The 22,984-nt window shown below is 41.2% G+C and overlaps 1 protein-coding gene across 1 annotated transcript in view; it reads right to left on the reverse strand.

Annotated features, from left to right (window-relative positions):
• Positions 1-2,535: 2,535 nt before the first annotated feature.
• Positions 2,536-22,984, reverse strand: part of ncapd3 (non-SMC condensin II complex, subunit D3) — a 30,961-nt gene continuing 10,512 nt past the window's right edge. Inside the window, exons 11-34 of the mRNA XM_076743340.1 lie at positions 21,592-21,844; positions 21,237-21,275; positions 18,146-18,238; positions 17,234-17,307; positions 16,945-17,079; positions 16,479-16,699; positions 16,066-16,257; positions 15,884-15,981; positions 15,649-15,758; positions 14,858-14,965; positions 13,343-13,457; positions 12,031-12,126; positions 11,628-11,866; positions 9,228-9,307; positions 8,777-8,914; positions 7,912-8,045; positions 7,435-7,643; positions 6,885-6,995; positions 5,064-5,231; positions 4,311-4,432; positions 3,981-4,045; positions 3,514-3,561; positions 2,770-2,832; positions 2,536-2,588 (exon numbers count right to left, since the gene is read on the reverse strand). Coding sequence (XP_076599455.1) covers positions 2,536-2,588; positions 2,770-2,832; positions 3,514-3,561; positions 3,981-4,045; positions 4,311-4,432; positions 5,064-5,231; positions 6,885-6,995; positions 7,435-7,643; positions 7,912-8,045; positions 8,777-8,914; positions 9,228-9,307; positions 11,628-11,866; positions 12,031-12,126; positions 13,343-13,457; positions 14,858-14,965; positions 15,649-15,758; positions 15,884-15,981; positions 16,066-16,257; positions 16,479-16,699; positions 16,945-17,079; positions 17,234-17,307; positions 18,146-18,238; positions 21,237-21,275; positions 21,592-21,844 — 2,964 coding nt within the window. The remainder of the gene's footprint in view (positions 2,589-2,769; positions 2,833-3,513; positions 3,562-3,980; positions 4,046-4,310; positions 4,433-5,063; positions 5,232-6,884; positions 6,996-7,434; positions 7,644-7,911; positions 8,046-8,776; positions 8,915-9,227; positions 9,308-11,627; positions 11,867-12,030; positions 12,127-13,342; positions 13,458-14,857; positions 14,966-15,648; positions 15,759-15,883; positions 15,982-16,065; positions 16,258-16,478; positions 16,700-16,944; positions 17,080-17,233; positions 17,308-18,145; positions 18,239-21,236; positions 21,276-21,591; positions 21,845-22,984) is intronic.

Here is a 22,984-nt window from a genome sequence, read left to right on the forward strand (position 1 = left end):
AGATCATTTGTTTAAATGATTGCTCTTTTTTGTTTACTGTACCTGTAGATCTGTCAGCCAATCACAGTATTCTTCACGGTGTCTGATGCTGCTAATATGGATGTTACCACGTTATGTCTGCTCGCTATGCCCGCTTTATTTTACTCTTTCATAAACAAGTTTGTTCATCAAGTAAGTGTGATCCTTGGCTCACACACAGAAACAGACTACTTTCTACGGTACCCCTTCAGTTTTGTATAGAAACTGTGAAATGTGTTAGACCATGATTACTTTGTAGATTCAGTAGAATATTAGTGTTTCTTGGAAAGCTTTAAGCTCTCTGGAGAAGTACCAAAAGCTACAGAGTTTTAAAAATCTGCAAAATAACAGGGTTAACAGTGCATCCCTGAGCATTGTAGTGGGGATGATACTGAAGATGCGGGAAGATGAGTTCATATGAGAGACTGTACTCCAACATTGAAATTGTGATTGATGAAATTTGTATCTTGTGTTGTCTGGCATTTTAATGGACAATTTCTATTTTATGCTAATGTCACTGTTTCATCTTACATGCCTCAGTCCAGTTTATGTCACCTGAACAGACTCTGGTCAGGACCTACCAACCAAGGTAGGCTCACCTACTCACAGGGTGTTACGGCTGCCACCGTTCTTGGTGTGTGTTTGTGTATGTGTGCTTGTGTCTTGCATGAGTGTGACATTTCCTGCCGGCTACAAGAGTCGTCTCAGCCTGGCAGTCTGCGGCTGGCATCTTTGGTGACCAGTCCTCGGCACAGGAGAGATAGAGTTACTTCCCTACCCCCTAGTGAGCTGGGTTGTAACGCAGGGCTACCTGTGAGTGCTGAACCGCTGTCACCCAGACCTGTCACTGGTATCCCTCCTCACTATCAAGATACCTCTGGAATTATCTCAAGGACACAGGTGGAATCAAATCAAAAGTTTCCTTTGTATTGTGTATATGGAACAGACTGAGAAGGGGCAGCTGACTGTCTTTATCTGCCATCACCCTGTCAAACGTCTGATCACTGCAGAACAAGACTGAGCAGTTTTCCACAATCATGAGGTTCGATTCGGACTACCAGCAAAGAATTCTTTTCTCTTTGACAGAGAAATGGCTTTATGGAGATGTAGATTTTTATCTGGATGGTTTTAATATCATATGCTTTGACAGGGATGCAAGGAAAACATGGAAGTCAACAGGTTGTTTGCACATGACGTCACGTCACTCTTTTGTCGTGGCGTGAACTGCAGATGGAGGGCCAGAATTTAACGTCACGTGACTGCAAACAACCTTATGGGGCCGGGTTCTGTATGGCTCTCTGAAAAGTGGGCAACAAACTTTGGATTTGAAAATCTGCCTAGTTCCAGGCTTTTTTAGATGGTGACAAGCTCAGACTGAGGGAATTGGAAAAAGAGTTCAGAAAGAAGTCTAAGTTTGCCAATCCACTACATAAACAAGGCAGAGGAGCAACTAACATGTGGAAATGCAAAGGAGGCATAGGGTGCAGGGTGGCTCAACAACTTATTCACTGGATTTAGCAGCTGCAGCACCCCAGACAACTGGACCCTCCCCAGCCTCAGCCCATCCCACCAAGTTCTCACCATAGATAAACGGTTAATGACTTTCATCCTGAGCAGTCAACACACACAGAGGCAAGGTGCTCAAAGACTGCTCCCCTCAGCTCAGTGGGGTTTTCACCAAGCTCTTTCAGTGTCTTCTGGTTTCTGGCTGTGTTCCAAGCCAGAGGAAGGAATCCACCATAATCCCAGTTTCTAAAAAGACACATGCTAGGTACATAAATAACTAAAGGTCAGTTGCCCTGTCATTGGTGCTGTGTAAATGCATGGAGAGAGTAGTGTGTGATTATCTCTCCAGCATGGTGGCAGAGTGACTGGGTCCACTTCACTCTGCCTACAAGGCAAAACATGGCTAGAGGAGGCAAGTCTGACCCTGTTAGACACTTTGGCCAAATACCTTGACTCAGCGAAGTGGATTTCAAGTATTGAGCTGACATAATTATTTAAAGACAAGCTCATTTGAGGACTGGTTGGAATTTAATGATCTGGAGTTTAAATTAAATTGTCCAGTCTTTCCACTGCATCTGACTTGCTGTGGAGCTGAAAAAAGAAACAGTCTATTTTAAAGTCAAGATCACCTTTATTACCAAAAAGACCTGTAGTGACAAAAACATAGAAAAAAAGATAGAGATGAGAAAATATGGACATGTAAGAAGTAGTAACTGTAAGTAGTAGATATGGCAAAGACAAAAAACATCAAAGAAATGAAGCTGTAAAGCAACTAAGCTTTAGATGATTTTTTTCTTCTGGCGGAGAGGAGACTGCACATTCCACTGCCTCAGTCCAGGAGCTCTGAAACAGACAGAGCTGAGTTATAGATCACACCTTCTTCACACCTTCAGAAACATTCTCCCAAACACTCCCTGCACATTGCATATAAAATAGTGCCATATTGAACTACTGAACCAAAACTGTGAATGAAACATGGACGGTGTGGAAGCAATGACAAAAGCAGTGAACTCACTGCTGCTCATTTGACTGCACATGAAGAACACTGGTCTCCCCGCCAAGACCTGCAAAGACACAGTAAAGACACATAATGTAAACCTCGACTTAAACCCTGTGCACCCCACACTTTGATTGATATTTTAGTTCTGGAGGAACTGTGGTTGATTTCTATCACAGAAGGATACTCATGAACTGCTGCCTGATCACCTGATCAGCGAGACTGAGAGAGAAGTCAGAGTGGCTTACTTGTTCCTCGGTCACTGAAGATGGCGCTGACTCCTTCATCAAATGTTAAATTGACGTTGACACCTGGATTTACAAGGAGGAGGACAAGGGAGTTGAGAGTGTGAGGGGAAGATAAAAGTTCTTCTTAAAAAGGGAACAATACCAAAATGACCAAATCTGCACCATGTTGATGCTGAAACTCAGTTGAAAATAGTCTAAAATTCATTCAAGAAATAGTTCCAACATGCAACTCCCCGTAAAACCATGAATGCTGTTTTTATATTTCTGTTTGCATACAGATTAAACAAATGAGACATGACGTGTTTGTCGGTAAGCTGTAAAGGTGTTGGCAGTTGTATTTTTTTGAGCATCTCTTGAAAAGAAAGTAAACAAATATATTTCCCAAAATGTTTAACTATTAAAACTTCCAAAAAAAACACCTTAAAGCAAAAGGCATTCAGACTTAGTGGATATAACCATGTGTAAAAGAGTACAATGTTCATAGATAGAAATTATTCTTCCACCTGCAGTCTGGAAATAGGACCTGACAGATTTTGAACTGAAACCAGCTGGAACCTGAGCTCCACGACAAAGCACTTATGCTGCAAATGGTTGTGCGTTCAATTGCCATTGAGAGCATCTATACCAGACACCTAACCTGCTCTTGTGGTGATGGAAGATAATGTAGAAGACAGCATGCATTGAATATGGGGTATGTGGTGTGGGATGTGTCACAGAGGTTCAGGCGGTGCTGTGAGCTTGTACCTTTGGGTGTGCTGATGGCTCTGTCATTCACTGCTCCTTTAGGCATCACTGGAAACAAAGTCACACAAGACAGTCAGTCAGGGTGGAGTGCTGTCTGTAAAATACTGACGTTGGATAGAAAAACTTCAATCATCATTACATATGAAAACTAAGTGTTTCTTATAATCAGACTGGGAATAATAGCAAATAATTTATATTATAATAACATACATATATGTAATATATCAATTTATATAATAGTAATTCAATGTTACTCATGTATATTCTTTCTTAAACTTAAAAATACATGCAAAGTTTGTGCGTGCACAGATGCTCAGACAGTAGTGGCTCTTCAAATTAACATCTGGCTTATTCTTTTTTTCTGCATGGTGTGACCTCTGACTCTTGAACTCCTCACTGAAACTTCTTTCACTGCTGCACTCAGTGGAAGTTCTGATGAGTTTCCTTAAATCTCCAGCGTGTCGTACCTGTTCTGTCCAGAGTGATAGACTTGGACTGGACATGTTCTTCCTGACTGGATCTGCGCACACGACTGTTAAGAGACAAAAACACACTGTTTTTCCAACGTGTATGCATGTTGTACTGAAATAAAAGAAAAGTGTGGAAATTGTGAAAAGTGAAAGAAAACAATAAAAAATGGGCTGATTCAGTTTGAGCCAAATGTTAATGGTTCACTCCACAATTTGTATGGCTCACTGAACACATGATGGCCCTGGATGGATCATGAATAATCAACAGTCATCAGAGAGAGGAAACCAACACAGCAGTGAGTCCCTGGTGTTAGGATGGAAAGCTACCTGTCAGTGTGTGCCAGTCTGGCAGAGGGGGGGTTTGGACGAGGCTGTGGTGTGGCAAAGCTAAACGGGAGGAGGGGCCTGGGCCTGGGCCTGGACCTGATGGGAGAGCCCTGGACTGAACACTGACGAAAGAGCAGAATCAACATGACACCTTCAATGACTGTGGGGAACTCCAAGACACTGGCTTGCACTTGTTAATTATGTCAGAAAATATTAATTTAAGTACAAGAACCTTTAAAAAACAAACAAACAAAAAAAACAATCATTCTTAAACACTGAAAGCACTGCTTCCAACATATCACAACAGCAATGATAATTTTATTATGTACTGTATTCAGGGATTAAAGGAAAAAAAAAAGACTGGATTTTTTTTTAAGCCAAGTCACACTCTTCAATCTGTACAATGTCTAAAGGTGTCCACATTTGCAATTTCTGCAATTTCAAAGTCTGTAGAGTGCTTTTCACTTTTTCTGCTTTTTGGCAGTGAAGGCATATGACTAGATAATAGTTTTGTTAATATTTCTTGTTTTCTCCCTGATGCTTTGACTTAATCGTTAGATTTTTTTTTTTCAAATCTAAAGGCTGTTGTGTATTGTTACTAAATAGAGGCAACTGCAAGATTTAACCCAATTCATGCTTATATCATATATATTCTAATAGTTATTATTCGATTATTCTTATACACAAGTTTATTTTGCAGTTGCACTCAATATCTTACCTGCCAGTGTTGTTGTGTATGTGGTGTGTTCTGACCTGTGCAGTGGGAGTCCTGGTATCTCCTGTCAGGCTGCAGTTGTCCATCTGTTCCTCCATCTCTCTTTCCTTCTCAGCGGTCTTCAGAGCAAACTCCACTTCAGCTGCCAGCTGCTCATCTCCAGAGAAAAACTCCTTCACCTCGTTACGGTAGTCTTGCATTGTCGTCTGATGGTAACACGCATGATGTGCTATAAAACACTACTTCAGGGTTCTTGCACAATGTTAAAAGTCAAATTCAGTACTTTTAAAGACCTTTTTTAAGACCTCAACAAATATAATTTAAGACCCAAAAATGTTATACATTTTCCTTGATAGAAAAGAGACAATTAATGGAGTTCAAGTGTAGGTATGATTTGACTTGATTGAATGGTGCCTGCTCACCATGTAAATCACAGCACCTCAGCCCTTTGCATTTCTGAAGGTGACACAAAATTACTCACTGCCGACGGTTGAGAAGTTGCAAGGGAGTCAGATGAAGTTAAGGGTGTGCTACATGCAAACACTGCAGGCACTGGCATAACCCCACTAGTTGGTGCTGCATGCCACCGGTACTTTTCAGATTTCATGAGGGATTCAAAGGCTTTCACCCACACGGTCCCCAACATGAATGCACATGTCTTTTGGCATAAATTACGCCTTCCTTCGCTTCCTGCTGGCGCCAGCCACCTCCGAAACTGATCTCCATCCAACAATTTCATCACTTTGGAATTATGCATTTCGGACATTTTTGTCAAAATGTCGTTATTCACATATTTTTATTCTGTGACAACATAATTAACAACACATTATGAAGAACACAAAAGGTTCTATCTACAAAGTCAAACTCTATCTTGGTTCTGTGAGGTTCTATCTGTGAGCCAGTCAGGGCACCAATCAGGTTCTCCTTCTCTGTGATGTCACCATGCTGCTCAGTGGCAGTGAGAAGACAGGAGATGAGAAAATATCAAAACGTAATGTTTATAAGAATTGCTAATTGTTTTAGATCTTTCTGAATAATTTCTTTTCATTGGTGGCTACCAGGCTTGCCAGCTAGCTCCCAAATGTTACTCTGGCAGCTAATGCTGACATGAAGACACCATCACTAATGCAAAGGTCTGTTTCCTTTTCCAGTCACTGGGAATGTTGAATGATGGAGATTATGTTGTCACTTTGATCCATCCCTTGTGCTTGTGTTGCAGTTGGGAAGTTCTCCAGTATGGCGTACTGGATACCAGTATTTTGCAGTAGTTAACAATGAAAGTAAACTCCTCAGTGCAAGACCTAAAATGACTTAAAAAAATAAGATTTTGTTTACCTGCCACATTGATCTGGAGAGAAAATATCAAGACGATGCATATACTTTCCACGTCGTGTGGAGTAAAGTTCTGGTTAGACTTATTACAGGAGCTGCTTGCTCTCAAACCCAAAGGAAACAAACTAACAGTTCCTGGAACAAGGTGTTTAATAACCAACTGCATTCCTCCCTAAAACTGACTTCAGCAGTGGACAAAATATTTAGCACCTGAGGGCCACATTATTTTTCCATTATGTTCTCTTTCCCTTTTTTTTTTGGTGACTCCGCTTCCCCTTAACCTGCCTGATCTGCTTCTACTGTTTTAGGAGATGAGTTATTTGTTACAAAGTGGATGAGTGGAAAATGAACATCACTCAGCCTGTTTTACTGCTGCATTGCACTTCACTTCAAGCGCACCCAGAAACATCTAATGTCATTCCAGACAGCAGTCCTGCAAAAAATACTGCCTATACATGTAAAACTTGCTTCACACCAATTCCGCTGTAATTAATGAAATAAATACACAGAGAATGTGCACGGCTCACCTGGAGGTAGGCCATGAGGTCTCTGAGGACAGGAGAGCGCTTTTGTTCCAGCAGGCTCTTCAGACTGATGATGAGAGGAACTGTGTTCTCTATGAAGGCTTTCTTTTGGACCTGTGGATCAAGACAGGAAGCTGAGAGTAACTCCCCTGAATACTCCACAGAATATTCTAACAGGATTTAACAGTTAGTACTTTCCAGTAGGAAGCTTGTCAAGCTTGTATTCTACCTGCAGCCTGATATTGACCACAGCCACTTACCTGCAGTGTTTGGCAGTAATGCATTACTTAGTAACGAGTTACAGTAATGTCATTACTGTAATGATTAGTGTGAAAAATTACAATGATATTATTCAGTAATTGTATTACAGTTACTAATCTAAGAAACACTGTTATTTTGACATTTGGGGGTTGGCTTGTTCACTGTTCACCATCAAGAGTCACCTAGTTCTTCTTTTAGATTTGGTGGGCATGTGAACCAAGCAGCTGAAGTTGGGACTTCTTTCGTGAGTAATTGATTACAGTTTTCAAGAAACTTGGTAAACATTTCTCACCTGTGACACCACCTTACTCTGTGCGGCCTGCAGGACTGCCTTAGCCATGGTGGCCATGTTCTCCTCCTCTGGTTCCTCCCCTGCAGCACCTCCTTCTGTAGTAGATATGGCCTGCAGCTTCATCTCCTTCAGACTCAAGATGTTGAAGGTCTCTGACAAAATTTCAGCACCATCTGCATCTAAAGGTAGCTCCTCATCTGCAAAGCATGCTGGGATAGCAAAAGGTAAGCAGTTAGAATTGATTTTTTTTACAGCTCGTGGTCTAAATTTGGTGGTTGCCAACAGTCCAAAAATCACAGAAACTCTAAGATGCCCCAAACACCCTTTAATGAAGAACCAGTGTTCCTTTTATTATTCAAGTCATCACCAGAGAGAGAAAAACACTTACACCAGAAAGAGTTGGAAAAGGAATCAGTGGTTATATGTTTTAGTGCTTTCTAGCTTTGGTCTTACTTTCCAGTCCACACACATGCTCACCTAAGACGGTCTGGTTGATCTTGTTGGTGATATTGAAGCGCTGGGTGTCAGTAAAGTGCTCCAAGAGGAAACGGTAGATCCGAAATCGCTTGTCACGGTGCTGAGCTCCTTTGAGGGAGAACCGAACTTTTTCTCTGCATTGATAAAAAGCAAACAAAAACAAGTAAACAAATGAACAAACAACTAAATAAATTCCAAATGTTACAACTGGCTCTGTCAAGTGATTTTATGTGTTCTTATTCTGTACTTTCTTACTGTACTTGTGTAACCTAATGTATGTCCTTGCACTGTTCAGAGCTGTGAGATAGCATGACTGGTGAAAGCCAGTTTGGATAACAAAAGGCAGATGACGCGTCTCTGTTCTATCAGTTAGGTCTGTTGCATTAGATACACGCTAAAACAACACTCACACACAGGTTACTGTGGAAAAGATGTGGACAGTAGTTGGGCTGTCCATGTCTTGGTAACTGGCCAATTACATTCGGTCGCTTAAGTCCACCTTCTGTACAGGGCTGGCTCAGCCCGAGAAGATAAATGTGAACGATTTGTGCTCTTTCTGACAGAACTCCAGCGTGAGCTCTGTCACTCGGGGCCCAACCTCAATAAATACTTCGGCTGTGAACTGAAGATTTCTCCGGTTTATTCTTTGGCTTCCAATAAAAGAATCAGGGCTAACCCATAAACAGTGTATGTTTGTGACGAATTTAAAGAAATTCCCTCAAGGCATTCCTGAGAAATTGTGCTCATGGGAACAACCAGAAAACACAACGGCTCCGGTCACAGCTGTCAGTCATCCAGTGGCATGATGAGAAATAAGGCCAAATGTGGAGTGGGTGACAGAAATGATATCCCCACAGCTTCCTACCTCTCACTTTGAGGGAACTTGTTGTAGCACTTGTGATTGCTGTAGGAGTTGAAGTGGAAGATGCACTCGATGAAGTGCTGGCTGAACATTTCGGGGTTCTTCTTCTGCAGCAGGTGAAGCAGGCAGTATTCACACAGACTGGGACAGGAAACAGGAGACATTTTGATCTGATATTATCGTGGAATTCTTCAGGTATGTCATAGATATTCCAATTTCTAAAAATTGTATTGTGATATTACAGTCCTTTGCTTATTGTTTATTTTTAAAAATCAAACAAGACATCATGCAGCCCTGGTAGAACCAGATACTACAGAGTCACAGACACTGAAACTGCCAGCACATCAGTGCCAAAAGGTCAACAACATTTTGAAAGCAGATGTTTATCACTGTAGATTCTAATATTTAGTGTAATTTACTTATCATCTGTCTGTCTATGCACAGTATGATTTACCTGGCAATAGCAGGAACTGGGTCAACCAGCACCACCATGAAGTGAAAGAAGAGGGAGCCCTTCCATTTCACAAACTCCTCCTTTATAAAAATAACAAAGGCAATTAGAGACAGACATTGAAAACACAACCTTCTAAAACACTCCCAGAGAACAGTAACCTAGTAGCATGGAGTAAAGTGGGGTCGATCGGTGCAGAATATTCAAACAAGTCAAACAAGATTAAGAGATTAAACAGTCAAAACAATCTTTTTGCTGTCCAATCTGTCAAAACAATTTTTTTGCTGTCCAATCTGTCAACATTGATGAAAACAGATTCCTGTGTTTAACCAGCAATCACGTTTCTTAAGCCATTATTTTAAATCTCAGTTGAACTGTTAGTCAACAGTTTGTTGCTGTTGAATATTGCCCTTTAAGTTACAATTCTGTAGCTGCCCCTACATGGACACAAGCACATAACTCACCAAAACTTGTTTGTTGTAACCATATTAATATCAATAAAATGATTAAAAAGAATTAATAATAACAGGGCACGACCCTAAGATTAGGGGTCAATCACCCAACCACGGATGCAGTCTTAGAAATGTTAGAAAAACAAAATAAATAATCACAGCTCTTTAAATGTACAAAAGCATTATTTAACCTCAGCAATACTGACCAACAATCAATAATCCTTCAATCAAGAAACATCTATGGTTCAACTACAACAAGTAGCTATAACACAAGCAACTACACTAGCAAGCAAAAAGGGAGCAAGCAAGCATGTGGCACATGTGAATGCTTGTGTGTGTGTGTGTGTGTGTGTGTGTGTGTGTGTGTGTGTGTGTGTGTGTGTGTTTGTGAGCGTGAGCTTGAGCTTGAGTGTGAGGGGAAGAGGGAGAAGGGAGAGAGAGAGAAGGAAAGATGGCAGAACTGACCATGTCAGTGGCCACGTCACGCAAAAGTTCAAGACCACAAAACCTGACAAAGAGAATTGAGAAGTACGATGGAGGACATGCTCACACTGCTCTGACAACAAGATGGCATGTTAACAACTGGATGTTGGAGTGGAAAGGCGAGGTAGAGTAGAGCGAGCTGATTCCCCTGAGTTTTGTCCAATGGGAAACCAGGGCTTGGATTCAAACCGAATCTTGTACTCTGGTGAAATTTGCCAGGACTAACAGGATTTTGGCCCTGTTTCTTTGTTCTTTGTCCTTAGTTCTTTATTAGGCTTTAATTTTTGCATGCAGGTTTTTTTGTTCATCCACATGGTGAGATTCCAACAACATTCACAGTAAGTGTGATTTGCTCCCTTTAAGTGGTTGTGGTATAACCGTGACAATACAAGCAAAATTTGGGGGCAGAAGTGGATGGGATGCTGGCGCCATGTTGCAGATTGGAGTTTCTGTATTCACTGTAGATAAGCGGCCATATGCGTGCAGCCAAAAAAAAATAGTAGTTAACAGTTGTAGTTAATCCCAGCTACTTTCTACTGGACATTTCCAGAGACAAACAAATTGCCATCGGTTCCTCTCTCTGCATGGCCTCGGTGACAGCGAGCCATCTGAGCTCAATGGATATATTGCTAGCTCTTCTGGGTAGACACAAACCAACATTTTGTTCGTGAAACTGTTTGCAGCAGCTGCCTTCTCAGGTACAGGCGACATTGGACAACACACCAACAGATATGATCTGGGAAGTTTTAGATAGCTGGTAGATAACAACTAACTTCATTGATGTTGGGGGAGACAGTGGCTGCCACCACTGCTGCAGCAGCAGCAGCAGCAGCAGCAGCACAACCGCAGCAGCCCACCAGCCTGTGCTTCTACCACAAAAGATTTGGACCTAAGACCAAGAAGTGCCACTCACCACTCAGTTTTAGCAGGGCAGGAAATACTGGAGCTTGTGCTCAGTAGCTATCATGAGTGTCTGCTGGGTGGGCAGCCTGCCATTTATGCAAGATGCCATCTCTGTGCTGTGTTTTCTGTGTGACACAGGGGTATGGAGGGAGCGTCCCGCTTTTCCTCTTTGTCTGTCTTGACAAAATCCTCATGGCCATGTGTCTCACTTTGGGACTCTTTAAGAGCAGCTCAGTTAGAGCCGATTGACAACCCGGCCAAGTGCCAGTCCGGGGTGACTGCCATCAACTTCCTTGTGCACCATATCACTAAAGACCTTCTGTCAAAGGTGCACACAGGAGTATGCAGTATTTTTCCATATTTTTCCAATAACTAGTGTTTCTTTCATATCAAACCAACTGATGATAGAAGAATGAATGTGGTCTTTACTTGAGGCAGCAAAAATCACATGGACTTAATTATAGATGTTGCTATCAGCCCATTTCTTGTTTTATTAGACTACAATGAATAATTACCTACATTTTCAAACTATAGCCTAGCATAGAATGTATAAAACAGTTCCTACCTGGAGCAGGTTTGTCAGCATGATGAGAGTCTGTTTCCTGATGACAGCTTCATTGTCTCGCAGACAGGCCGAGATGTTGGGGATGTAGTGATCCACAATGTTGGTGTACCGAACACACAGATCACACATAATCACCACCACATTGTTGCGCACAGCAACTTCTGTGCCGACTTCCAGTTCCCTGGCAAACACTGGCAGGTACTTCTGGGCTAGATCTTCATGTTGCAAACACAGTTTACCTGAACCACACAGACACCAACAGAGAAGAGACATTGCATGTATGTTAAAATGGCAGAAATGCATGAAAGTTGAGGCTACCATTTTGTGTCCTATTATGATCAATACTTCGTAGACATTATTGAAAGAGACCAAGAGGAGGCAAACATAAACTGAGAGAGCTTACCTAAAGTGATGACTCCATGTGCTCTGACTTTTGTGGGCAGAGAGTTTGTTTTGAACTGAGACAGAGGCAGTGAGTTTGGCAACTCCCCCTGGTACTCTGTCAATGACCAATACAAAAAGCAGGTTAGACATGTCTCACCTGGATACCACATCGAGGAGCAGCGCTGTGGCACAGAGCAATGCATTTATCCTAAGAAATATATTTTACAATATCAGATTCTTATGTAGAAGAATTTGTGCTGCTCAAAAAGGAAGAAACTTTTTCAGAAACTGAAGTTTAATCTTCAAAAGGGTAGCTGTGATTCATCCAGTGAAATCTGATTATTTAACCTGTTTTCATAACTTGTTGTTCCAATTAAAAAAAAGAAAACTATATCAACTCTATAAAAACAATTATAGCTTATATTAGAGTTAAACTGATAAATCGTCCAGGCTCATATATTGGCTAATATTACCTTATTTTCAGATATATTGGCATCAGTGTGTAGGTTGGCTGAAAAGTAACTTGAAATTCTACAATAGAAATGCTAAACTACTGTGTGTCCATTGCAGAATCGATGTATTCATAAAAACAAAACAAACAAAAATGTAACTGATTTGTCTCAAGTATAGTATTGTATTAATAGTGCTTTCCACTCTTTAAATCATATTGCTGATACATACAAATACATGTAGAATTCACATCAGTGACAAAACAGTCATCATTATGGATGAATTCTTGTCTTCTTGTATGCTGTATAAAATGGCTTCAGTCACGTTCTACATTATTCCATTAAAATAGCAACTTTTTGCCTTGTGAAACAGATGTGTATTGAGCCTATATAAATCCACTCAGACTTGTGTGTTTGGCAAAGGATATTAATTGTCTGCGTCAGCATAATGGTCAGAGAAGTACTGATTCAACCTGCATGTGTGTTTCTCATTATAACCATCTGTTTTCTTGTGAAGCTTAAGAAGTTAAATGCTTTCTTTTTTTTGTCTGTTTTAATTGTGTTTATTGTTGATGTTTGATCGGGAGTCTGCACAGGGTGTCTTATTTTGAAAATTGAACGGTCTCTGTGCCATTCTTGTGTCTGACTTCCTGCCACAGCATGCCTGGTGGAATTCCAAGCACTGTCTAGAATCATCTCCAGTGGCTGTGATGTGCCCAACACAGTAGTGTAATTTCGGGGTTAGTGAAGTTTTCCTCAACAAGATCTTCCACAGAGGATACACCTGATAACACCACTACTGTCACTAATTCCTTCTTCTAACATTCAAACAAGGTTTCTAGATGACAGTATCTCTGCGTCTTACATGTCCATCCTCCTTACCTGCCAGTTTGTCAGAATGTGTTGTGAGGACAGATTCCACCAGCAGCACTGTCCTTTTGCTAACCTTGGCAGGACAGTGGAGTGACACCACACCCAGAGTGTGGAGGTGCTTTACCTGGAAGAGAGAACATTTTCAGTTATATCTCCAGAACAGCTATACAAGCACCAATGTGGTCTGTGTCTGTCTGTGATTTTTACAAATAAAAAATTAACACTTTGAGTATGATAATACTAAGCTGGTTAGACTTGGACATGCATATTTTTCACTCCGTTTGAGCCCCATGTCCACACTAAAATGGTGTTCTCCTTACCCAAAAACTGAGCTTTTACAAAACCATGGCCTAAGTTGATCAGTGAGGATGGGGGCTGTGTGGCAGTAAATTAGAGAAGACAACATTTAGTTGCCTCTAATTTTCTCTGTTTTGTTCATTTTATTATTTTTATTTTTTTATTTTCACTTGATGTTCTCCTTATCAGATTACTTCTAGAAGAGACAGAAAGAGTACTATAATATTATACTCAAGTAAAAGTGCTGTTACTTTAAAGACATTTTACAAAAGTGTCCATCTAGTGTACATTTTGGAAATTATTGATAATATATATGCTACTGTTAAATTGTAGAACACAGTTTTGCAACTGCATTCAATGTCATCACACATCCTGACAAACAACAATAAATTCAATTTGTATAGACAGATTTTGCAGGCATTGCATATCACTGATTATCAGTTATAAATGTACAATGGCTTGCCTCTGCATAACCTGACTAGATTAACCAGAAAAGGGGAAAAAACTCAGAGGTGCAACTAGCAATGTTAGTCTCTCATTTAAAATAATAGTGTTCATTATACAATAGTTAGCATATTTACATTTACATATTTCACATTGTCTATTATTTATAGTTCAGTCATATTGTTGTATCATGTACATATTTTTAGACATTTCATACAGATTTTTTACATATTCTCTAAAAATGTCTTAGTTCCTATTTCTATTTTATTTACTTGTTCTATGATGGGAGCAACTGCAACTGACCCAATTTCCCTTCATGGATCAATTTTGATTCTGTTGATTAACCATGTTAGAACTGCATATTTACATAGAAAAACTGTTATGGTGATTCCCATCCTGCCCCTTCCCGTTGACTTTTTTCCTTCCCTACAGCTGTCACGTGATGAACACTGAAACTGACTCCCACCTTGCGGGAATCCCACAGGAATCCTGTGACCTAAAAAACTGTCAGCCTCTACTTGACATCTGTATCAGAGAGCAGCTAAATGAAAGTCCAGGCATCAGGGCAGCCAAGGGGCTCAAATGATCTTCATGTAGAAGAAAGCAAGAATGCTGGATGGACTGCACAGCTCAAAATGATTGGTCTGTCTCCTGACAGTGTGTTCTGAAGTCAAATAAAATAACACAGAATGTAACATACTAGCTAAAAAAACAGACATCTTTCAGGCTATAGGTAAGGACTCATGACAGAGGAGGAAAAGTCAGCAAAAGCTTAGTTCTCACCATCAGCTTCTCATTGAGGTTCTGGGCTCCCTTTTCATTTAGGATGATGCCAGCTAAATAAGCCTCGCAGACAGACACCAACTCACCACAGTGCTGGTTCAGAGAATCCTGAACAAAACAAAAGAAATTCCACATGACATGACATGACATGACATGACATGACATGACATGACATGACAGAAACAGAAACCGGGAAATGGGGAACAAAACAAGTTTTGATGTTACAGATATTATATTGGGAGTATGTATTTAACGTTGGCTGATGGGCTGTGACTGCCCCCTGCTGGAACTTTACAAGTTAACATTCTGTGGAATTCTAAATAATAGACTGATAAAGCCAGCAAAAGCATTTTGGGGCCCAGTTCAAATTTAAATCACACAACAACATTATTTATTTATTTTTATATTATTTTTGGGGGGCTTTTTAGCCTTTATGATAGAGACAGCTGAAGATGCAATAGGAAAGGGGGCAGAGAGAGAAGGGAAGACACGCAGCAAATGAGCCGCAGGTGGAAGTCAAACCTGCGGCCACTGCAGAGGACTGACAGCCTCAATACATGGGGTGCACACCCTACCAACTGAGCTATAGGGGCACCCACAATATCATTATTTAAAAAAACTATGATCGTGAATATCAGATTGTTACTGGTCAAGCCCCAGACCATTAATGTTTCTGTTTATTAAATGCCCAAACAGCCATTTAATCACATCACTTATACAAGGCTGCTCTTGCCTGTCTTATGCAGAGCTATATTCCTTTGTGCTGATAATTTGAGAGAGAGAAGTCCAACCTGAGTCTGTTTGACATCATCACTGCGGCAAAACTGATGAAGAGTCTCCACAGCAGCGCAGATCACCTCCAGAGATAAAGTAAAACTCTTCAACCAAGACATCAGATCATCTAGAGAGAGAGAGAGAGAGAGAGAGAGAGAGAGAGAGAGAGAGAGAGAGAGAGAGAGTTAGTTGTGAAAAAATGATGACAGACTCTTCATTTCTCATCACTCCATACCACAATCAAACACTTACTAACTATCCTGTCCTTGGTGTCTTCGTTCAAGTGCGACGCAATGTCTCCCATCACACACAGGATGTGGCAGCAGGTTGTCACGTTTATGTCCTTTGAACTAAGAACAAAAATAAATTTTCCAAAAATCAAAGAAAACATGAGGTCAATGTAAAAGGAAATAAATATTTTGTGTCCCTCTCACTTGACCATGTTGTTCCACGCATCCAGGATCTTGCCATAGGGCAGTTTGGGGGACGAAGCGGCAACCTTAGAGAGCAGCAGCCAGGCCCCGGCAGCGTGCTCTGCCTCCGTGTGTGAGATCAGGTTTGTGATGAATGTCGGTGTAAACTTGTTCTGTTTGCACCAGATGGTGAAGGCCCTGCTGAAATATCGACTGGAGATCCAGGACAAAAAAATAACAGGCAAAGGTCAGAAAATCTAGTTTTGAAATGACTACTAATGCCTAATATTCTGTGCTGATGTTCTGCACTCAATATGTTTTGAGTTTTTTCAATCTAAATACAACAATAAAAATATTTAGTATTTCATGCTGCTGTGTGTTGTGTTCTTTTTTTTGTATGAAACACAAACTGGACTAAATGTCGTTGGTCCAACCTGAGGTTCTGGCACTCATTAGAGAGCAGGCCCAGCAGATCCCAGGCCAGCCTCTGACTGGCATTCAGGTGGCCGCTGGCAGAGTACGGTTTGATTTGGCTGAGCAGCACCAGGTCCAGAGCTTCCAGGGCCTTGTCCTGCACTGAGCTCTCAGAGTCCACCACCGCCGGCACCACACCCTGCAGCCACGCCTTCTGCACCACACTGCACTGTGGTTTAGCCTGGCGATAGGAACGTAATAGAAAAACTTTTTAAACTGTGTATTGTAAAACGTAAGATGCATTTGTTCCTTTCTTTCTAGTTACTACATTGTTTAGACATAATAAACACGTAAAATGTTACTTTAAGCAGTAAGAGAAAAGCTAAAATTTCACTTGTCAATAAACTGAGAGCCCTGTAAGTGTCCTTTTGAAAATATTTTTCAATGTTCCCCTGTCAGTTTTGCGAGCAGCTGGTCAAGACGCACATTGAGCAGTTCCCCCACACACTGCAGGGCCTTCTTTTTCACAGACACAGCTGGGTCTCTGCAGCGCTCAGACAGTGTAGCTAAGTTCTCCATGCTCATGGGGATCACGTCATGTCTCAGGAGGCTGACCAGAGCCTGTGTAGAGATGGCAGAGCATGGAGGTTAAAGGTCATCTGTGCAAGTTTTGGTTTACCACATACTGGACAGAAAGCCAGGGTAAAAATGTCCATTGATGACTTATCAGTGTACTCATAATTATTTGGATTAGAAACATGTCACAGTCTGATACCTGCAGTGCTGATTTCCTCACGTTACTCTTCGAGTCTTCTACACGGCGCAAAAGAAGAGCCAGGTTCTCTTTTGCTGCATTGAAAATACAATAACATGTCAATCTCAGACCTTGAGTGTACTGTCGAGGAAATGTTGATCCCACCAAATATTGCTTTCCCTCAAGTAAGATTTCGGCTACTGCACTCATGCACTCCTTGACAACCTCTCCATCAGTTAATGGTTTTTTATGTTGACCCAAAATCAATGCTAAAATTTTTTAGCACGTTGATGGACATTGAATGAATGTGTTAGGATTCTGGTGGACCGATCATATTGGCCTCTTACTTTCTTTATTTTTTGTACCCTCCGTTCAGATTTGATTAGGCATCAAAAGATGCTCTATGCTTTGTCTCATCATGGTGCTTCACATTGACACTTTTAATCACCAAGGTGTCAGAACACATTACAGACATAGTGGTTTTAACTGCCCATGGGAAAGATAAACATGTAAGAGGCCTTCCATTCCTGAATAAAAACTCTGTTGTCGCAGTCTACATCTCACTCACAAACACTATTTGCAATACTTAGCAGAATGCAAACAAGTGATCTGCTGAGTAGCATCATGTAAGATGATTTAGAACACGTGCAATTGGTCTGTGAGATTCCTTGGACCCTAAACCAGTGCTGTAAAGGCTAGAAAAACTGCACTGCTTAAAACAGAAATACTCCATCAAAATGTAATAATTCTCAACCATTTACTGGTTACAGGTCCAGGTCCAGATAGGATTGCATCTGGGCACAGACCACAGTCCACATACTGAGAACCACTGGTATAAACCATACTTTCACATCTGTTTACAAAATGCTGAACAATACCCAGTGCACGTTATGAAAATCATTTGACTGACAGACTGAGGTTTGTTTGTCTCACCGTCACAGCAGGAGTTGTCAGTGGTGCTGATCTCCACAGTCCTGAATGGTAGAGTACGGAAGGTTTTCTGAGTCTGCTGAGAACTGAGACTTCCTGGAACACAAAGTCATTTCTATTAAAAAATCAACACTTCAAACAACATAAACTACTGTGAAACAGGTCTGGGTATCATACATCATCTAACTGAATTATATCTGTGGCACACTGTTAAAAGTACCAAGAGCTAGCACTGAATGCTTGATCAGACTGTAAGCCCTGGTTACTTCCGTCAAAAAAACATTTAACCAGCTTGTGAAATATCCATTATCTATGAAGATAGCTTTGGTTTCATTTTGTAAGGTTTTGCTGCTGGTCCTGAGGGAGGTGAATGGCATTTAGTTTGTGGTACTCAACAACATCTCTTTCCACAAACAGTGTCCCTGTTACTTGGGATAATCCAAACCTCACTGAGAACTGCTGCAATCATCAACACTCCTTTGACGATTGTACTGACTAACACTGGCTTGTTACAACTTTGGTTTAATTTTCATAGTTTTAGTCATCAAGAATCAGTTTTTACTGTTTCTGCCCTGATGAAGCTCAGATGGTGAGGGTTCCCAGCCCACGCCATTGCGCTGCTTTCACATTCCCTGCCCCAAACGCACTCACACAACCAGGCCACCACTCGCGCAGAGTAAAAGTGTCCCAGTGCCTCCCCTTACCTAGAGTGTTCCCCACTCATTTCACCTACTGACAAATGTAGACTGAACTTTCACACCAAAACGTATGATTGACCATGGACTGCTCAGAGGAATGCAAGGTGTTACTGGAGACCCTCCCAATCACTGAGTCAACACTGTCGACTCAATGTTCGCTTTACTGTGGAGAATGTTCGCTGGCAGCTGAGCCACTGTAAATCGGGCAAGGCTCCACGGCTGGATGATATCCAGGCACGGGTGCAGAAGGTGTACCATGGAGCTCTCTCCCATCATGCACTCCCTCTTCTGGGAGTCCTACAGGAATGTCTCAGTGCCCACCCTATGGAAAACATCCACTATCATACTGGTACCCAAGAAACCCCACCCATCAGAAACAAACCACTAGCGCCCGGTAGCACTCACCCCAAAAATCACGAAGTGCTGGTTCTCAACATCATCCTTCCAACTGTCAAACCACGCTTGGACCCAAACCAGTTCGCCTACAAGGCCAAAAGGGGAACTGAGGATGCAGTAGACTCCTCCACATTGACTTCAGCTCTGCATTCAATACAATCCAGCAGCACCAGATGAGCAGGAAACTCCATCACCACTTCTCATCCACTAGGTACAGAGCTTCCTCAGTGACAGACCACAATCGGTTAGAGTAGGCAGCACAACATCCTCATTCTCCATCACCAACACTGGAACCCCACAAGGTGGAGTTCTGAGCCTCATCCTGTTTACCCTCTACACCAATGACTGTGTCAGTCCCTCACCCATCATCACATATCTCAAATACTCGGACTACACTACGGCACTCGCGCTACTCAACAATAACAACTTGGTTGCAAGCCACCATGACTCCATCTCTCATCTCACACAGTGGTGCACGGACAATCACTTGCATTAAGTGTCTCCAAAACAAAGGACCTGGTCTTCAACTCCTCTAGCACACGCAGGTCAGTCTCCAACCCCACTGACACCCCTTCACATTAATGGCGAAGTTGTTGAACTCGTGGAGAGCTATAAATATCTCGGCATAACCCTGGACAATAAACTGAGCTTTTAACAACACGCCATTGACATCCATAAAGCACTTTCTGTTTCTCCCCACCTTCTGCTGCTACTACAAAAGCAAAGTTAACTGCAACTGACTCTGATTAGTGTATTACAATATAAGTTAGCCCCTTTACTTGCAGTATTAAGTGGAGGCTAATCACACCCACTGTGAGCAACGGCGACAAACGTTAACATTTCATCTTATGTTATGGTCCATTTTACCTGAACAATGCAGCACTGCATTTGAAGACACGGTGCTAGCAAAGTAACAAAGTACTGTTAGGCAGTAATTACTGAGGTTGGGCTTAGGTTACAAAAGCACTTTGGCTAAGGTTAAGGAAAGATCCTGATTTTAGTTAAATGTTAAAAGAAAATCTTATGTCTCAGTGATGAATTGTTTCTGTTGCTATTAAAATGGACCATGATCAAAAAGTGCAAACATAACCATAAAAAACACAAATAATGCTGGAATCGCAATGAGTGATGTGCATCGCAAGATTGTCTATTACATGAAATACGTTGTCAGTATCAACATTTTTGCGACTTGCCAGGTATATTAACAACATTTACTCATTATGTATTGGTCAACTGTTTTCCTGGTTTTCAAGGAGACGTGGGGACCCTGAATATGTCCAATTAAAATGAGGCTTTAAATAAAACTTCATTCCTTGCTCTGCCTCAGAGTGCCTGAAGAATGTTCTCTTTTCTGTCATATGTATATTTTTTTATCTTCAAGAGCATCTTAACGTTTCCTGGACCTACTGTGTGTGTTCAGCACTTGGCTTCTTTATTTGTCCTTGTACTGAAGGTGAGCATGTAATTAATCATCCCTCACTGAACTGAAAAACTGTGTGCTGAACTACAGTAAGTACAGTAGGTCAAAGTCAAAGCAGGCAGTGGTCAATAACCTGTGATGGATTTTTCAATAGGTAATACTCTCCAAAGAAGTTAATACTAACCTGGAGGCTTGTTTCTAATCTGTCTAATCATCTGACAGCTCTGGTTTCTTCTTCTTCTTGTTTCCTGTCAGACTTCTTTTTAGTGATCTCACTATGTTTGCAGACCTCAGATTTTAACTTGGTGAGTAAAAAGTGATGATTACTAATAGGAATGATGGCCAAAACCACAGAAATAAAAGTCAAGTTGCAAATCAATCAATCAATCAATCCCTTAAAAGCAAGGTGTACAAGGCTAACAGCAATAATGGCTAAAATTTGTCTGGTAACAATCTTTCCTGTGGTAGGTCTCAAACCAAACTTCTCTTCTCTATTCCAAGAAACACTACATTTTTCCCCATCGGTTTCTGTGGTTAAACAAACAACAAACACCAATAATAATGAAACAAAAGAGCATACCTTCTGTGATTTCACTTTCCAACACTGTCTGGATTCCAGCTAAACAAAGAGAATATAGAGGTTACATCTACTAGCAGTTTACAAACAACAGCAGCTCTAAAAATACATTAAATGCTTTGTTAGTTTATCTAATAATTCAAAGATGTGATTTTCGCCAACATGTTTTCATACTTCAGCTCTACAAAGTTCTACTGAAACTGGTTCTAGTTTAGCCCAAATTCATTACATTTACATTAAGTTTACAGGATAAATTCAACTCAGGTGTCTCTGTTGGTCAGGTTCAGTTTGTGTGTGTGTGTGTGTGTGTGTGTGTGTGTGTGTGTGTGCGCGCGCGCATGCATGCGCATTTTCTCACTGGCAGAGAAGAGGTTGTGGACAGCCTGGGTGACATTGAAGGATGACAGCTCTAGACATTGGGCCAGGCATGCCAAGGCATGGCTTTGGACAGTAGGAGAGTTGTCCATCCGCCGAGCGAACAGCAGGCTCTGGATCAGGAACTTGTGTGGCAGGAAGCAGGTGAGCTCAGGGTCCTGACACTCCTCCGGCCCCCTCTCTGGCTGTTCCAGCAAAACCATCACCACGTCTATGGAGAACAGCCGGTGCACCATCTACAGAGGCCAGCACAATAGGTTTGTCTCAGAAATGTACATTTCTACACTTTTTTCATATGCCATCACTGAACAGTCATGATGGCATTGCTGAAGATGACTTCTATAATATTCAAAACTCAGTGCATAAGGATACAATTTTTTCATGAGGTTCGATGTGTTCAGTATCATTTTCTAATATTTTTTGGCCTTCTACATAGTATTGACTGCACAGAAGGGTTGAGTGGTAATAATTAAGAGTATCTGTCTATCACCACTGTGCATGTTGTTGAAGATGCTATGAAAGTGATGACACGCAATGACAAGTGCTTCACATAAAAGTAGAGTAAAAATGAACACAAAAACAAGTTAAAAATGCTAGTGTAACAGATGGAAAACACAGTTTAAGTGCACTGTAGCCACCTTGTGGCAGGAAACGGTATAGCAGCAATTGTTAAATTCTTCTTCAAAAAGTTCTGTTTCATGAAAATTGTTTTTTCTCATTGCCTTTTTCGGTTCCTATGGCACTCATGTTGCCACTCAAACCAAAATGGATGTTCTTCAGTCCATCAGCAGGACATTGTAGATGCAGAGCCAATAGAACAACCACCAGTGTGAGGACGACATTGTCAGTCATCCTGCATCCATCATTGATCTGTATCCATTGCTACTAATACCAGTGTGCACAGTAAAAGACCAGGACACTTCTGTGGATCTTGACATGTGGTCCATGGCTCAAAAAACTTGGGCAAGAAGATACAAGCGGTAAGTGTGTTTATAAAAATGAATTTTTAAACATGACAACACTACGACTGAACACCTATCTGAAAATAAATCCTAATAAAGCTCTCACTCTGTGAGATTCTTCAGGAGATTATGTCTGTTTACTTCAGAGCTGCTCAGAGACAGGTGCATTTTGCCATACTGCTGAATGTTGTATGTGTTTCAAGAAAGTTGTAGGCCCTAATGTTTTTTTTTTTTTGTTTTTTTTTGGGGGGGGGGGGGGCTTCTCCCTTTTTCCTGTTATTATATTTCTCGGTACATGGGAAATTGTTTAAATGGGTATTCCTGGGAGTTTCATTTCAAGATGAAACTCTGTTTCTCAGTTTGAATTCAGCATCATTGCTATCATTGCATATGGTGCAGTATAGCACTTGGTAA

The sequence above is a fragment of the Chaetodon auriga genome, chromosome 11 (genome assembly GCF_051107435.1).
Source record: "Chaetodon auriga isolate fChaAug3 chromosome 11, fChaAug3.hap1, whole genome shotgun sequence".
Lineage (NCBI taxonomy): Eukaryota > Metazoa > Chordata > Actinopteri > Chaetodontiformes > Chaetodontidae > Chaetodon > Chaetodon auriga.